Here is a 19,332-nt window from a genome sequence, read left to right on the forward strand (position 1 = left end):
AGCTTCTTCCTGGAGTTATCAGCATATGAACATAGGAGGTATGGTTAGTAAGTTTGCAGACGACAACAAAAGTGGAGGTGTAGTCGACAGCGAAGAAGGTTACTTCAGAGTATAATAGGATCTTGATCAGATGGGCCAATGGGCTGATGAGTGGCAGATGGAGTTTAATTTAGGTAAACGTGAGGTGTTGCATTTTGGAAAGGCAGATCAGGGCAGGACTTATACACTTAATGTTAAGGTCCTGGGAGTGTTGCTGAACAAAGAGACCTTGGAGTGCAGCTTCATCATTCCTTGAAAGTGGAGTTGCAGGTAGACAGGATAGTGAAGAAAGGCATTTGGTATGCTTGCCTTTATTGGTCAGTGCATTGAGTATAGGAGTTGGCAGGTCATGTTGCAGCTGTACAGGACATTGGTTAGGCCACTTTTAGAATACTGCATGCAATTCTGGTCTCCCTGCCTTGGGAAAGATGTTGTTAAACTTGAAAGGGTTCAGAAAAAATTTACAAGGATTTTGCCAGGGATGGAAGGTTTGAGCTACAGGAAGAGGCTGAATAGGCTGGGGCTATGTTCCCTAGAGCATAGAAGGCTGAGGGGTGACCTTACAGAGGTTTATAAATTCATGAGGGGCATGGATAGGGTGAATAGCTAAGGTCTTTTCCCCGGGGTGGGGAAGTTCAGAACTAGAGGGCATAGGTTTAAGGTGAGAGAAGAAAGATTTTAAAGGGACCTAAGGGGCAATTTTTTTTTCATGTAGAGCGTGGTGCGTGTCTGGAACGAGCTGCCAGAGGAAGTGGTGGAGGCTGGTACAATAACAACATTTAAAAGGCATCTGGATGAATACAAAGGGTTTAGAGGGATGTGGGCCAAATGCTGTTAAATGGAACTAGATTAATTTAGGACATCTGGTCAGCGTGGACGAGTTGGACCGAAGGGTCTGTTTCCATGCAGTACAACTCTATTACTCTATGTACCTGAGTTTAAATGTATTCAGCTTTAACTAAACACTTTAGGGTTTTATCTAAACATTTCTTCACTCCAAAGTAACCTAGTTCACTGTACATCCTTCCCTTCTCAGGAGCATTTTTTTACACAGATGTCAAATTCCAAGGACTTCACTGGACTGGCCCATTCGAGTCAAAAGTCTCTCTGTCAGTTTTGAATGTTTCCCTTCAGCCTAAATATAACAAGTTGTAGATTTCCACACAAACTTTGGTGCCCCATTATTTAACTTGCTGTGTCACAAAAGTTAACAAAAGACCACTAATAATCCAGAAAAAACATCTACTCTAAAAACAAGCCTCAAAAACTGTTTTTAAAAGAAATTGTCATGGCTAGTGGGAGTTGTCAAAGTTAAGGGGTTGAGTTCAGATGTACAGTCCAGGGTAACTAGAATTTGGTCCGAGGGATTTTACGGGTATGAGCTAGTGGGTGACTGTCAGTGAGAGTGGGAGATATAAGGGTTGAGGGGGAGATTGGGTCTTAGGAAGTTATAGGTGAATAATCAGAGCGCCAACTGTTCCAGAAGGTTATTCTTCATATGACTCATCATGCAACATATTTCTACAAAACATTGCATTTACTTTCTAAAGGTTAGCTCTAGTGTCATATTTATACTCATGGAGTAGAAGAATTAGGAAGTCTTCCTGCAATTGTACAAGGTAGCTGATGAGACCACATTTGGAGTACTGAGAGCAGTTTTGGTCCCCTTATTTAAGAAAAGATTTCAGTTCATTGAAGGCAGTTCAGTGAAGATTCCCAACGATGATGTCTGGTATGGATGGATTGTCTTATGAGCAAAGGTTAAACAAGTTGGAACTTGACTTACCAGAATTTAGAAGAATGAGAGGTGATCTCATGAAACATGGGATTCTTCAGGGCTTGTCAGGGTAACTGCTGAGAGGATGCTTCACCTTATAGAAGAGTCTAGGGCCAGAGGGCACAATCTCAGAATAAAAAGGAACCAAAAGAACTGCGGATGTTGTAAATCAGGAACAAAAACAAAGTTGTTGAAAAGCTCATCAGGGCTGGCAGCATCATGAAAGAAAAAACAGAGTTAACGTTTCGGGTCCGGTGGACCTGAAACATTAACTCTGTTTTTTCCTTCACAGATGCTGCCAGACCTGCTGAACTTTTTCAGCAGCTTTGTTTTTGTTCAGAATAAAGGAGCACCAATTTAAGATTGAGATGTAGAGGAATTTCTTCTCTCAGAGGATTATGAGTTGAGGGAGGGGGTGGCCTAGTGGTTTGGGGACATGGGTTTGAATCCCATCATGGCAGATGGTGGAATTTGAATTCAATAATAAGTAAAAATCTGGAATTAAGACTCTAATGATGACCATGAATCCATTGTTGATTGTTGGGAAAAACCCACCTGGTTCACTAATGTTCTTTAGGGAAGGAAACTGCCATCATTACCTGGTCTGGCCTACACTGACTCCAGACCCACAGCAATGTGGTTGACTCTTAACTACCCTCTGGGAAATTAGGGATGGGCAATAAATACTGGCCTACCCAGGGATGCTGTCATCCCATGAATGAATTGTAAAAAAAGTCTTTGGAACTCCTTGCCACAGAGAGCTGTGGGAGCAGAGTCCTTCTGTATATTTAAAGCTGAAACAGATAAATTTGTGATCAGTAGGGGAATCAAGGGTTATGGAAAATGCAGGGAATTGGACATGAGGAATGTTTGATTAGCCATGATCCTAAGTGGCAGAGCAAGCTCGAGAAACCGAACAGCCTACCTCCTGTTCCTATTTCTTATGGCATTATGGTAGTTGAATACTTTTACATGTAGTTCTGTTGCACAAGATGTTATGAGAGGAGTTCCAGTAACTAACTGGAATACTGGGTACACTCAAGTACCCCTCATAACTCACGGGTTTTATGTAATACACTGGCATTCGACCTGTAACTGATAGTAATCTGAAACCAACTGAGATTCACACTGAAACGAAAGTCAGAGTACCCCTGTGCTATACAAGGCTTCCAGTTCACTTCACTTTTAATAGGTCTGTCTCTCTCTCTCTTTTTCTCTCTATCTCCTCATCTCCTTGGTTTCTCTTGAAGTCAAGGGGCTCAATTTTCTGGCGTTGCCAAGAGCATTTAGTATGGAGGGAGGGGGAATTTAACTGGGGGTAGAGGCTAAAATTCAGATTCCTGATGACTGGTTAAAGTTCCGGTATTAAGTTCTCAGAACATTTAAGGTGAATCAGCTTTCCCTACCATAATGATTGGGATTCTGTTTTACATTCATTTTAGCAATCAAATAGGAAAACCACATGCTCATTATCCTGCCCGTAAAGAGGTATGTACCCGGCAAGGGAAACCTCTACCTGGAAGCTTTAGTGAATACACACTTCTTCAGTAACTTGGGTCCTTAAAAGTCCAGGGTTCTTTGTGTAAATTGTTACAGTATTAGGGATACACACTGCCTGGTCTAACCAGCTCATGCAACGTCTCATTTATAACTGGTCTTACAAGGTGCTGTTGTTGACCTCAAGCAGTGGTAGGGATACAGTCCAGTCACACTGAGTGATGCCAGCAAACCTGACCAGGGCATGTTTAAGGAGCTCATAGCCAAAGGGGCTCAAGAGAAATGCTACTGATAAAGGTGGGAAGGTATTTAGGCAGTTACAATGTTAGGGGTGCCAGAAAGATCTTGGGGAATGGAGGTAAGCCTCTGGAAGGCAGAGGGATGAGTCAAAGTGATCGGGACGAGGAGAACAAAGCAAGGTAGGAGGGTGGGAACAGCTGTGGGCAATGAGGTGTGCCAGTGAGGGGGAAGCAGAGGTGAATTGAAAAAGGGGTGGCACAAATGGTGAGGGCGAGGAGCTGGATGAGTGTGCCCTTCGGGAGGGTAGAGCAGGAAGGTCAAGGGAAATGATGAATGGGGCCACAGTTATATGGGAGAGGGGACAACGGGGATGGAGGGAAACTGCAGGTTAAAGCAGTGGTTTGAGAGTGAAGGAATTAAAAACAAAATTGACACGAAATAGTATCCTATTGAGGCCTGTCAAAAATAGAGAATGCACATTAGAAATAGGAGGAGCCTGAGATCTGATGGCACAACTTCCTCTACAACACAAACATCCAGAGTTGAGTGAATCGAAACACACCCAAACTAAAACTAATGTGTGAGCAGTCTTTTAAGGATTTTGAACAGCTCTAATTCAAGACCTATAACTCATGCAAAACAACATTGGTGATGGTGATAGTGGCGGCGATGGTCCAGCAGACTCGATAGGCCAAAGGGCTTTTTTCTGTGCTCCATGACTCTAAGCCATGCAGGACGGTTCACTAACCAGGGTATCTGAATCTGAAGGACATGTGGATAAAGCTATTATACAAGCTATTGATTCCAAAATTGCAGTCATGTCACAGTCAGTAATGAAGGCTACCAAGAGTCAAACTGAGCCACAATGCCACAGCAATAGAACGCACTATAAAGCTCAACAGAAATTCCTTGCATACAGCTGAATGAAGAAGAGGGCAAGGAGCCATGGGTCATTTAGGATGGGCCTCCCCATGTTGAGGTGATGGCAGGACAGGCTTTTGATTAAGATGTGAGCTGCCCGATAAGGGCCCAAAGATTTGAGTAAGGACTAGTTGTCAAAGGGAAACCAAGCATCTCTTTCTTGCTAGTTATTCACAGATGCTTACAGTAAAGCAAAGTGTTTGCCCAGCTGAAGCCGCAGGTGGACTGGCTTTGATGCCATACAGGGGAGAAGACGAAGAAATTATCAGTACCAATTACACCATGGACCGGGAGCTCAGAGGGCTCTAGCGGTGGATGAGGAAACAGTGCTTGAAGAGGGGAGCCAGGGTCTTCAGCATTGTCAAGTGGTGTCCCATAACAAATTCTACTGAGGATCAAGCAGTGTACCAAGACAGTGTTTACCAAGTATGAAATAATGTACCAAGACAGTGTCTACTGAGAATGGAGCAGTGTACCAAGACAGAGTCTACTGAGAATGGAGCAGTGTACCACGACAGGGTCTACTGAGAATGGAGCAGTGTACCAAGATAGGGTCTACTGAGAATGGAGCAGTGTACCAAGACAGGGTATACTGAGAATGGAGCAGTGTACCAAGATAGGATCTACTGAGAATGGAGCAGTGTACCAAGACAGGGTGTACCAAAGATTGAGCAAGTACTGACAGAGGAGCGCAGGGTCCTCCCATCACTAAGAATACCATTATCTACATCCAATAGCTCCTGCAGTAAGATCTTCAGCCACACGGCTTGGGAAGAAGCACTGTAGATCACAGTGGCATTGAACTTCCTGACCAGTGACACCTTTCAAATCTTAATTGGAGACGTGTGTGGTAAAATGATAAAGTCACCATAGTCCTACTCTCTCATTAGACAAAGATGACTGGTGGTGGCTTCATCCAAAGATCACCACACCTCAGGTGAGGGTAGGAGGTTGAGAAGCAGAATCCTTCATGGTAAACCTCAGTCAGTGCAGGAATTGAACCCACACTGCTGGTGTCCTGCTGCATTGTAGACCAGCTGTCCAGCTAACTAAGCTAACCAATACCCTATGTAATACATCCCACTTAGCAAACCCCACATGCCTTTGTGAGTTCCCCAATGCCCTTCTCAGGCAAGCATTTCTCTTTCTCCAATTCACTGTGGACTCAGACAATTAAGCTGCCAGGGTGGTTAGATTTGCAGCCCTCTTTGGGTCATCTCAGGTAAGAGGGGGTTAATGACTGCCCATATGTGGCACTCACTGCTCCCTGGCATCATCCAGCCAAACAGGAAGGGATTTTACTTTCTCAATGTCCAACTTGCTTGTAACCACAGAGAGAAAAAAATAAAAATGCAGATATGGATCCACTATCCAGAGACCTGTCATGACATTTGCATTTTGCGTAACTCACATGTACCATTAATGATTTGCTTTATGTATCATCTCCAGGTTGACTCTTGTGGTGCAATGTTGGTGTCCCTACCCCTGAGCTAGGAGGCCTGGTTCAAGTCCTGCTTGCTCCAGAGATGTGTCATATTGTTTCTGAACTGGTTGATTAAAAAATATCATTCTCCAGGTGCTGGCTCATGGGGGACAAGGGGTACCTAGAAGCCTAATGACCCCACTGTGTAACCCCCAGTCTGATACTGGACACAGAAGTACAACACTGCTCATTCGTCTAAGAGGGGAGTCATTGAAGAGGCAAGTGATCTACTAATGATGTGCTTTGTTGCCTGAACTGCTCAGGAGTAGCATTCCAGTACCCACTGGACAGGCTATCCAGAATATTGATTGCTCACTGAGCCTTTCACAACCCTTAGCTCAATAACGGTGTGACAGTTCAGCAGAGGGGAAATGAACCAGCTGGGTATTTTGAATACGTAACAAAAAGGATAACTAAGGGTAGTACTATTGTTGTCACGTACACGGGCTTTCAAAAGACATTCAATTCAGTGCCACACAGCAAAATTTGAGAAAAATTATAGCACATGGATTAAAAGAGATAGTAGCAATATTGATACAAGACTGGCTGAGCAATAGGAAACAGAGAGTAATAGTCAATGGATGTTTACTGGATTGGAGAAAGGTTTGTAGCAGTGTTGCTACTGGGGCTTTGGTTTTTCCTGATGCGTATTAATGATCTGGCTCTTGGTGTGTAGGGGTAATTTCAAAGTCTGCAGATGATACAAAACTTGGAAGCATTGAAAACTGTGAGAAGGATAGTGTAGAACTCCAACAGGACACAAAAATGTTGGTGGAGTGGACGGAAATGTAGCACATTGCGGATAAGTATGAGATGATGCATTTTCGTAAGAAGAACATAGTATAAAAAAGTGGTACAATATTCTAAGGATTATAGAAGCAATTATTGAAGATATTGAAGATTGATTATTGAAGATTGGTGGAGGGAGAAGTTCATAAAATATACAGCATCCTGGACTGCTTTAATAAAGGCGTAGAGTACAAGAGCAAGGAATAACATGGGAATAATGTAAAAGTATTGGAAAGTATGCAGAAGGGGTTTACAGGAAAGGTTCCAGGGATTGGAAACTTCAATTATGAGGATAGATTGGAGATGTTGGGATTGTTCTCCTTGAAGAGGATTTCTGATAGAGGTTTTTAAAATCATATGAGGTCTGGAGAGGGTTTCAATTCAACTGTTGAAAAAGATGCTGTACTTTCCCATTTCAACAGCTCCAGGGATTTGACAGTATTGCTCCTAATACACCATCATAATTCTATTCCATGTGTTCGTCATTCTTCAGTGTGAAGAGGCATTTCTTGCCATCAATCCTAAATTCATTCTCATTAATAATCTCTTTTATGATTCTTCAATCTCATGCACCTTCCATCCAGGCAGAAATATCCCATCGCTTTTCAGTCCCTTCTCAACATCCTGACTGTGGATATAAGCATCTGCCTTGTAGCTTTTCTCTATGCTGCTTCCAGCAATTATTCTTGTCTCTTAATGACCAGAACTGGACATGGCATGCATGCTGCGGTCTGACAAAAACTGTGCAGTTTGATCACAGTTTGGATTTGACTTGATTTATCATTGTCACATATACCTAGGTACAGTGAAAAGTATTGGTTACAGCTCCACCTTCAACACGATATTCCTAACCAAACTTATCTCCAAGACCTAGGTCTCTGTTCCGCCTTCTGCAACTGGATCCTCGACTCCTGATCCACAGACTGCAATCAGTGAGTATAGGCAACAGCAGCTCTTCCACGACAATCCTCAACACCGGCACCCCGCAAGGCTGTGTACTCAGGCCCTTACCATACTCCCTGTACATTCATGACCAAATTTTCTCTGAACTCCATCTACAAGTTCACTATCAACACCACCATTGTGATAGAATTTCCTCTTACTTACTTTTCACTCTCAGTTCAAGGGCTTAATTTGGTGATTTTGGCCATCATAATTGAAGATGTTGAAGGCTGAATCTATTAAATTGTCAAAGTCACCTACTCCTCCATTCTTGGAAGGTGAAACATCTTTCAGGAAGTCTATTTCCAAGAATAATAACCAGCTGCACTTGTTTAAATAACTTTGAAAGTCTGTTTTTCGAAAGGCAGTGGAAGCACAATCCTTGAATATTTCGAAGCCAGAGGTAGACAGATTCTTGATAAGAAAGTGTTATCAGGGATATTTGAGAATGTGAATTAATTAGATCAACCATGATCTGACTGAATGGCAAAACAGGCTTAACAGGTCAAGTGACCTATTCCTGCTCCAAATCGTAAGCTTGTATGTTTAGCTTGGGGATCTTTTGCCTCCATAACATCGAGTGAACTGAGTGTTATAACTTGATTTTATTCTGTTGTAAAAAAAGCCTGCATTTGATTCCTAGTGAATTATTATCTTACTCACCTATTGCCTAGCCCAAACTCACCCAGTTGAATGGATTTGCATTATTAAAATAAAATTCCATTGTACTATCAAAATGGAAGTGACAAGATTAATACCTTGCTTTCCAAAGGCGGAATGCATCCCAGTAAATTAGCAATCAAATTTCAACAGAGCGGCACTTTCAAAGCTGTTGAGGCTTTTCCCTGGTGTGCTAACCTCTCACAAAGTCAGGCTGACAAAAGAGGTTTCAGGTAGGAAATCGTCAGCCTGTTCATTCAGGTACTGCAGAACCAAGAACAAGTCTGATATTTCCACATGCCTGCAAATTTACTCCAGGAAGTCATTAGCAATTTCTTGAAAAAGGCTGTTACCTCCTTCAACATACCTCCAGAGTAAATTTAATTTGCCTTCTGCAATTTCAAAATTCCTTCTTGAGATGCAATTTCTTCTTATGACATTATAACTATATTCAGTTTTATATTTTAACACAGAATTCCTACAGTGCAAAAGCAGGCCATACAGCTCATCAACTCCACACCAACCCTTTGAAGGGCATCCACCAAGACCCACCCCTATCTCTGTAACCCTCCATTCCCCAGAGCTAATCCACCTAGTCTGCACATCCCTGGACACTATGGACAATTTAGCCTCGCCAATCCACCTAATTTGCACATTTTTGGACTGTGGGAGGAAACTAGAGCACCAAGAGGAAACCTACACAGCCATGGAGAAAATGTGCAAACTCCATGCAGACTCTAAACGGACACTGGAATCAAACCTGGATCCCCAGTACTGTGAGGAAGCAGTGCTGACCACTGAGCCACCGTGATACCCCGTGCAAAGGTTCAACTGATTATTTATTCACTGTCAACAGCATGGCCATTGAATGCAGAAAAACAACTCAGTAGATCCTCCAGACACAAACGTTTGCGTATTGTGATGTCTGTGGTAATCATTAAATTTGAAAAAGACCAAATAATTGTTATCCTCTATGAATAATAAATTGCCAATGAAATGTTGCTGTTTCATCAGTTCTGCTTGATGCCTATTTTGCGAGTGTGAGCCAGTGTAAGGAAAGGATTAAAGGACCTCAGAGCAGTATTTGCAATGTCAAAAACCAGATGGATGCAGTACTTACTAATTACATCAATATTTGTTAATTGCAGCGATAATACTGCAATGAATAGAGCAATTTGTTTTAGAATAGTGATTATGGGCTCTTGTGGTGCAGTGGCCGTGCCCCTACCTCTAGATCAAAAGACCTGGGTTCAAGTCTCACCTGCTCCAGAGGTGCATCATTACATGTCTGAACAGGATGAGTTCTTTTTTAAATATCTGGAAGGGTAATTATAACAAGCTGGTTGAAATCAGGGCAAGATATTTGAAATTAGACAGGTATCAGAGTGGAAATTCCCTTCTAAGAAGGGTCACTGGACTGGAAACGTTAACTCTGTTTCTTTCTCCACAGATGCTGCCAAAGCTGCTGACCTTCTCCAACAAGTTCTGTTTTTGTTTGTTCCAGATCTCCAGCATTGGCAGTTCTTTGTTTTATTATACAGGCAGTCAAAGTGGGACAGGAAGTCCTTAATTAAGAAAGCCAGCAGTAGACTACTTGGAAATACCTTAACCAACCACCAGCCAATCATGCAGCCAACAAAACTAATCTCCATCCAAAAGTGGATTGCATACATCAGCTCTTTCTGAAACTGTATTTCATAAGTCAATACCTGATAAGTCCCACACAAAAGTACTCAAGAAATAAGACAGAAGATATATACTAACAGGAAAGGTCCTAGTGAAGCAAGCAGCAAAATCTTAGCTACCTCAGATGCACCATCTGATTGGTAACTACATTGTTTCAGTGAAACTTTTGTTTTTAATTCCCCGTAATGGATTTAAGTAAAGGTAATGTCACCATAGTCTTACTAGACCGTATGGCTACACTCTCATTAGAGAGAGACAACTGGAGGTGTTTTTAACCTGAAGGTCATCATGGAGAGAAAAGGAGAATCCTTCATGGTAACCTCAGCCAGTGCAGGAATTGAACCCACGCTAATGGTGTTACATCAACACTGCAAATCACCTTTCCAGCCAATTAAGCTAACCAAACCCCAAAGGAAAAGTTACCATTGTTTTACAGGTATTTATTTTAATAGGGCTGCTTTCTCATTAGACAGAGACGACTGGTGTTAATTTAACCTGAGCGTCACCATCCTTAAGTGAGGGGAAAGATTCAGAAGGAGAATCCTTCATGGTAACCTCAGCCAGTGCAGGAATTGATTAAGTATGAGATGGTGTCAATCATCTCTGTCCCCAAATGGAAGAGGTGAAATCTCCTACATCAGTATAACTAATTAGTTCATGCACACTTGCTACACTGAGACTGCATTAGAAATTGTTTGGACAAATGTGGATTAATTAAGGAAAGTCAGCATCAGGATTTGTTCGGGACAAGCTAACTAACTTGCTTCAGTTTTTTGATGAAGTAGCAACAAGATTAATGAGGGTAATATGGTTGATGGACCTCCAAAAGGCATTTGATAAAGTGTCAATAACAGGCTTGCCTGTAAAGTTGAAGCCTGTGGAATAAAAATGATACTATTAGCGCAGTCTGGATTCAAGTTTGACTGAGTAACAAAAGACCAAGAGCACTGGTGAACAACTGTTTTTCAACATGAGAAAGGTATCCAGCGGGATCTTCAGGATTTGATTATGATATATATTAATGAGCTATGATTGGGTGCACAGGGTACAATTTAAAAATTTATAAAACTTGGAAGCATTGTGATCAGTGAAGACGGTCAAGTGGCTTATGAAATGGCCAGATAAATGTCTGATGAAATCAATGCAGAGAAGTGTGAAACATTACAGTTTGGTAAACAGAATGAGGAAAGAATATAAATAAAGATTGCAATTATAATGGAAACACATAAGATCCAGATGGCACTTGGGCTCACACAGAGTGGATATTGAAAAGATGTTTCCCATTGTGCAAGAGACTCGAACTAGGGGGTACTACTTAAATGTAAGAGAAGGAAATGAGGAGGATTTTTTCCTTGCAGAGGTTTGAGAGTCTTTGGGACCCTCATCCCAATGGAGTGTTGGAAGTGGGATCATATCTCTCTCTCCCTCCATCTTTCAAACACACACACACACACACACACACATGCACACACACATGTAAATCTATGGGATGAATCTGTATTTGCAGATACATTCTATTTTGTTCAAAACTCACACAATTTATAGGCAGTCAGTCAATGTGGCATCTATAAATTCCTACTTTAGAAATAAAACCAGTCTGACTCCAAACCAAAAGACAAAACAAATTCTAAACAAGGCCTCACACCTAACTTGCATTGTCTGACCTAAAATGTCACCTCTTCTTTACACTGATAAAACCTTTATTTCTGTAAGGGTAGTGACGTGAAAGAAGTTCAGGGATTTATGTATACATGTTAATCAATTAAAACCTTCTAACTGATTAAAAGATTTGACAGCATCTTGGGTTTGTTTAATACATCCTCATCAGTTGTGTGACCCTTTGACTGTTTACTTACAAATTCTGTGTCTGATACTATCTCTCTCACTAACACCCGAAGAAGCAGCAAGGCTCTGAAAGCTTGTGTTTTCAAATAAACCTGTTGGACTATAACTTAGTGTCATGTGATTTCTGACCTTGAATATTTATAAAGGCAGAGGTGAATAGATTCTTGATTTAACAAGGGAGTCAAAGATAATTTGGGGTAGGTGTGAATGTAGAATTAGGCAACAATCAGGTCAGCCATGATCTCATGGAATGGCAAAGCAGGCTCAAGGGACTGAATGGTCTACCCTTGGTCCTTGCTGGCATATGAGGAAGATGCAGCAAAAAAAGTGGTCTATGGATATATGTAAACAGGTACAGGTTGAGAAACTGACTAAGGGAGTGCACCCTAGAACCTGGACTCTATAAATAGAGGCATAGAGTGTCAGAGCAAGTATGGTGAATCTTTGTAAAACACTGGATTTGTCTCAATTGGGACAATGATTTAAGGTGATTAGAAAAAGAACCAAAGAAAACCATTTTTTCACCCAGCAACTAGTTGGGATCCAGAATGCACTGCCTGACAGTATGGTGAAGGCATATTTAATTATCACTTTAAAAAGGAATTTGAATCTGAGAAAAGGATTTGCAAAGTTATGGGGCAAAGGATGGGACAGTGGAATTGGCTGAGTTGTAGAAACTGGACTGCAGAAAGTAGACACTGATATGATGGGCTAAATGCCCCATTTCTACATTGAAGTACATTTCTTGGAAGATAGATATTCAGTTCTGTGGCTGCTTGGTAGTTTACATTAGGATGGGTAAGACATATTCCAATTTGCAGAGTATTCTGGATATAAACATCCACTATTAGCATTCAAATCATGGACTTCTCAATATTAAGGTCCAGTCCATGACAATCAAGATTGCGACAGGGAATGTATGAATTAAATTAATCATTTATATAAAATTCCCTGACTGTGACCTTGAGAAATGAAAATGTGATAGAGCAAACCATAAACACAAAATTGTTCTCCTTTGTTTTTTCCAGTAACAAGCTCAGAGAGACAATACGTCCATTCTGAGCAAGCGTGTTAATTACATATGAGAGTAAAGCCTTCCCCTCTTTTTCAATCCGACAAACAGTGCTTTCAGTTAAATGGCCTATAATCAAGACCATAAAACCATCATACATAGGAGCATAAGTAGGCCATGTGGCCAATCGAGTCTACTCCACCATTCAATGAGATCATGGATGATCTGATAATCCTCAACTTCACTATCCTGCCTTTATTCCATAACCTTTGATTCTCTAACTGATTAAAAATCTGTCTATCTCAACCTGGAATATAGTCAATGACCCAGTTTCTACAACCCTCAGCAGTAAAGCATTCCACAGATTCACTATCCTTTCAGAGAAGAAATTCCTCTCCTCTCTATCCTAACTGGGTGTCCTTTACTTTGTGATTATGTCCTCTGATCCTGGACTCTCCCACAAAATTGAACAATCTATCAGCATTACTCTGTCAAGCTCCGTAAGAAAATTATTTGTTTCAATTCTTTTAATGTCCATGAAGTACACACCGAACCTACTCAACCTTCCCTCAAAAGAAATTCCCTTCATATCTGGGATCAACCTAGTGAACCTTCTCTGAACTGCTTCCAATGCCTGTATATCTTTCCTTAGATGAGGGACCCAAAGCTATTCACAGTATTCCAAGTGTGGTCTGACTTAGTGCCTCGTATAGTTTTAACAAACCCTCCCTACTTTTACACTCCATTTCCTTTGAAATAAAAGCCAAGGTGCAATTTCAATATTAAACTTAATTTATCCCCTGATATTCTGAACACGGTAAATGCTTTTGTCTATGACAGCAATACTTACACTGCCATCAAGCTACTGCAAAGTGTAAAATGAGCATCGTGAGCCCTGATTAGACAGATTTATCTTAAGGCAGCAGAAATCCTAGACCCAACTCACCCAACACAAAACTGGCTATCATTAAAACAAAGTAATAGATTAACACCCTGATTTCTAAAGGTAGAGACCATCCCATGAAACTGCCAAAGAAAAAACAACAAATTGGTACTTTGAAAGAATTTGTGGTAGTGCAGAGGGAAAGGGCTTTCTCCCACATCAACTTCTTGCGAAGTTAGCCATTTCAGAAAAGGTTTCAGGCTAAAGCTGGTGAAATCCTGCAAGTGGCAATGTGGCCATGACAACATTGCTGCAAATTTATCCATTAAGGCCTTCACTCTAAATTACAGCCCAGTGTTGGAACTCAGTAAAATCCTTTGGGTTACATGTAATGGAGAACGCCTGATATGAAATGTATATTGTAAATATAACTAGTAATATTAAATTTTATAATTGGAGTTTAGATGAATGACAGGTGTTATTGATTCTGAGAGAACTTGGCATGGTGTATCCAAAAAGCATGTGTCCCCTTGCAGGAGAGACTAGAACTAGGCGACACAGTTTAAAAGTGAAGAATCTCCCATTTAAGACGGTGATGAGAAGGAATTATTTTCTTTTAGAGAGTTGTGAGTCTTTTGATCTTTTTTCCCCAGAAAACAGAAGAGACTGTCTCATTAAATATCTTTAGGGCAAAGGCAGATAGACTCTAGATGAACAAAGGAGTCATTTGTTATTGGCAGTAGGTTGGAATGTGAAGTTGAGGCCACAATCAAATCAGCCATGATTTTATTGAACGATAGAGTAGGTTGATGGAGATGCTGAATGGCCTTGTCATGCTCCTAATTAAATATTTATTTGTTCATAAATGTAGTCAGGTACCATATGGTGCCACAGGCCATACTGAACAAATTTGAACTTTATTACGTTCTATATAATGTCAAATTACAAATAAAATGTACTTTCACAGACTTTATGATTTAAGTACATCTTCTGAAAAATTATTTGTTAAAACAGCAGTTTCTTGAATAAACTTTTTACAACCTCTTCCATCATTGTACAATCAATCTCCCATTTACACCCGAGAGTAAAGTTAATCACTTATTTGCAATTTCAAAATTCTCATTTTGAAAACATAGGTCTATAATGTTATAATCTAATAACATTCAGTGCATTTAATGTTCACTTTCAATGGATGACTTATTCTCTGTCGACAGCCTTGAGAGAAGAAAGAAACAAATTCACCAGATATCCCAACACTGGAGCCTCAACGTAACCCTCTCTCCCCATGCACTTGCAGAGAGACATGAACAAAGCTGCACATTACCAAGGAGTGATCCCTTTACACACAAATTGGTGGATGATTCACCTTAATCTGAACAAATGGGAAGGCCGTTACTTGTCTCTAGAAGCTGCATTCATGAATTAATGTACCTACCTGTGTATTTTGATGTCTGTAATAATTATCCAATATAAAGAATGAAGACCTATATGTTTATACATTATAATTTTGACATACTGGCAATGTAATGTTGCAGTTTAGTCAATACAGCTTGCTACATAATTTGTTAATTTGCCAACTTAATTATTACATACTTGCTGCACTGCTGACATGACTTTTCACAATGCATCAAGCCCCTTTATGCCGCTGCCTATGGGTCACCCTTAAATCAAATAAAACCAAGTCTAGTACTCATTGCATTCTCGGTATGGATAGCCACCATTAGGTCTCAAATTCAGCTTAGATTCTCTTTAGATTTAACTGAGGTAAATCACATTTTGAGCAGAAGATCAATACATTGGATTAGTTATTACTATAAGTTGCCTGACTGCAGCTCAAGCCTGTCGCTGGCCCATGAGAAGTGGAATTGGATTGGCACTAACCACAAAAACAAAATGCTTTATCACGTAACTTGCCAGCACCAGGTCCCAGGACACCAAATCTACAGGACACCTACTTTGTTATAAACAACAAGTCCAGTTTTCACATTTAGCTTGTGACTCAGGGCGCTGCTTGTTGGGAGTTCATGTTCAGAAATTTGCAAATACCATATATGTGCATATGGGAAATAAAAATCAAGCCATACATAACAACTACTTTATTTCATTGTTAAAATGTAATGCATTAAAGATAAATTAAAGTTCAACATTTCATGGGGGGTAGCCTTGCTCCCAGGTCATCATTGAGAATAAAGTTGTGCTTGTATTGATCAAATCTCTCTTCAGAAACATGAAAGAATCGCTATAAATGATGTAACTTTCATTTTAAATTATATAGCAATTCTATTCATTTGCATTCTTAGTATAACTATTTGTTTCCACATGTTATAGGCTGATCCACTGGATTTCACTTTTTGCAAAGGAACAGGAGTGAATTGCCAAATATTATCAACAAAGCACCAGAACTGCATACAATAAAAATGAGAACTTAACTCATCCGATTAATATAAAAGCAATGGTCCTTACCACCGCCTTAAGGCCATTGCTGTTGTTTGAGCTACTGCCAATCTTATAAACTGACTGGTCAACTGTTGCAAGTTCTCTACATTGATATTCATGTCACAAAGATGCTTATGTTTAAATTAGGATTGAAACGTTGACACTGCATGGAATAAACCATATCTATCACATTCTACTAGGGTTCCTTACAGGATGAAGTAGTTCGATAACGTTGAACTTATTGAAGGATTTTGAACATGATCATTTTAATGCCTGCATTTAAGGACTACCAAATAGATGAACCAAAAACCCTGGATTAATTTGTTGCAAAAAGAAAGAATTTGGCTAACAATTATTAAGCTTGACCAAAGTTACAAGGCATGCTGGGCAACTGTTAAACTTGACCGTGTTGACAAAGTACCATGGAGATCGGTATTGCTCTAAGTTTGAAGGACATATTAAAGATAAGCAAACTGAGCAAAGATGTGTCTTCTCAAAGCTTGAGAGGAAGGTAAACTCTAATTAGATTTTTCTGCCAGGGAGAAAATAGACATTTTATAATCATTCAAAGGAGACAGAATGAAAAGCAGTTCAAAGAAGGTCTCAAAAAATGATTACCCCTCTACAAAAGGAGTTGATCACCTCAGGTGAAGATTGGAGGCATTTCTATCTGCAAATCCAGGTTTCAAAACATCACTAAAACCAATTAAATTGTAAAGTATTTACAATTGATTCTTATCTCTTGTATTCTAAGGAATACGAAAAACACACATACACTATATAAACCTAACAACATCTCAACACCATGAGTACAGTATTAGGCTCCACTTTGGAGAGTGTAAAGCTCAACCTCACTGGTAAGTTAGGAAATTCAGTACAAAAAAAACTGAACAAATTGAGTCCTTTATTTCATTAGATAAATGTATATTATTGAGTGAATATGCTAGAAGCATTCAAAATCATTCAAGAAAGTGATAGAAAGAAGTGGGCTGTTTCCATTAGCTGTGAGGTCAGTAGTAATGGTTTGTGGGTGCAAGATTAAATATAAGAGATTTAGACCATAGGAAGCATTTTTATGCAAAGTTGTGGAATTCACTCATGGTTAGTGGCTCAGACAATAGCAAAGTCAACATTAAAGGTCAAACTGGATAAGTGAAGGAAAGGAATTGAAGAGATAATTGTTAGTTGGTTCCTTTTTTGGCTTTTCCTGCGTTATATAGGATCACCACAATGTTGGTTCATCACCTTCACATCTACCATCATTTTTTTTGATATGGAAGGGTTGCTTTACAGCTGTTGGCCATTCCTGCCACTAAGCCCATCTCATTTACCTCAGCTGGGAGACTGAAGGGACAACCTAATAATGGGTAATCATGATTTAGATTATTTTCTCACATGGAGAATAAACAAGTACACGGATTGGCTGGGCCAAAAGTCCAGTTTCCATGTTGTGACTTTGCTGTATATTCCTCATGCAGTTGCAGGTCTCCGTTTTCCCACAGGCCTTGGATTTTGCTTCCATCCTTAACCAAGGTCTGTTGGAGGTTGCAGATCTCTGGAAGCTAGAATGGAAGTAATCCGCCTTCGGGTCAGTCGTAGGATCCAAGAGCAGGAATGAAACATGGCTTTCAAAAACCATTTATTGCACATTAAAGAATGGCGGGATTATGAAATTTCCCAAAATTTCTTCAACAAACAGGTGTGGCTATATTTTTAAGCTGTGGTTATTGAACCATTCCTGCTTCCTGGGGTGGGTCCAGACTGAGGAAATCTGATGGTGCAGTCCAACCACTGCCATAGAAATGATGACCGCGTTCTGAGCAACACTTAATTATATTCACCACTGAGAATCCTGAGAAACGGCTGAATGCCATTTTGTAAGGTGTGCTGTAGTACTCAGAGAATATTAGCAAACGGCTAGCAGCATATGTCAGAATATTGTAGCAAGTGAACAAGTGCAGACATTGAAAAACGCAAATACATTGACAGCATGCATTTTACAAGGTTGTGCATACACTCGCCCAGGTACTTTCTGGCATGTCCTGTACCTATCAACAATGCACTTCAGCAATGCAATTCAACACTTGCCATTCAGTCATGAGTTTCAATGCTTGCCAATTCCACAGCACAAATCTCAGAATCAGGTCCTACCTGTGCAAAGTGTTTGATTGATGAGCCCTTCTCTCCTGCACGCTGTAGCAGCTAGTTTTGGGTTCCATGATTTCCCTTCGTTCAGCCAGCATTGTCGAGGCTGCTGTGGTGATAATGGCCACTCCATCCCTCACCCTAGCTGGGAGTCCATAATCCCATTCGTCGTAGGAAACGGAAATTAATCCTGTCGGGAATTCAGGCAGAATAATATCCGTGTTCCCTGTGACTGTACTTGGCACAATCCAGATGTAGCCATAGCCAGTGAGGCCGACTGACTCGGCCACCTCAAAGATGTAGGTAGCCTCGTCCTTGGTGCAAAAGAGGAGGATGACAGGGCTCTGAAGCTTCTTCAGTTGGTTTTGGATTTTGGACTCGCCATCATCCATCGAAACATCCAGAGACATAACCTCCTCCATCTCCCAACCAACGAAACTGTTTTCAATGGTGCTTCGGATCTTATTGATAAATTCCTGGTATCCAGGGAAGTAGCTTGTTACAATAGAAAATATATACCAGTCATACTCCTCCATAACGTTCAACATCACTGAGGCCTGCTGTTCAATAGATGGCCCAAATTGGAAGAACATTGATGAATCATCCTGCAATACAAAACAGAGCAGAGTTACTGAACTAAGCTACTCCACTGCCACTTAGAAATCAACTTTTCTGGCACCTTCTACCTTATTTCTCACAGAATTCCATCTCAATTTTTCACCCCTTCCTTTTCCTTCTCCTTGTCCATTGGCATCTCTCTGTAACAGATATTCATTCAATCTATTTGACAAAAGGCTATTGGTCTGGAATGTGAACTTCATGCCACTCTCCATCGAGTATTTCCGGCATTTTCTGTTATTGTTTCAGATTTCTAGCACCTGCAAATATTTTGCTATTGTTTCATTCATTCTTTAAGCCTGTGAGGGGACAGCATGTTGGCTCAGTGGTTAGCACTGCTGCCTCACGATGCTAGGGAC

The 19,332-nt window shown here is 40.5% G+C and overlaps 1 protein-coding gene across 1 annotated transcript in view; it reads right to left on the reverse strand.

Annotated features, from left to right (window-relative positions):
• Window positions 1–19,332, reverse strand: part of LOC109922578 (glutamate receptor ionotropic, NMDA 2B-like) — a 263,374-nt gene that overhangs the window by 154,722 nt on the left and 89,320 nt on the right. Inside the window, exon 3 of the mRNA XM_048617643.1 lies at window positions 18,362–18,960. Coding sequence (XP_048473600.1) covers window positions 18,362–18,960 — 599 coding nt within the window. The remainder of the gene's footprint in view (window positions 1–18,361; window positions 18,961–19,332) is intronic.

Source organism: Rhincodon typus, chromosome 37, assembly GCF_021869965.1.
Source record: "Rhincodon typus isolate 14 chromosome 37, sRhiTyp1.1, whole genome shotgun sequence".
Taxonomy (NCBI): Eukaryota; Metazoa; Chordata; class Chondrichthyes; order Orectolobiformes; family Rhincodontidae; genus Rhincodon; species Rhincodon typus.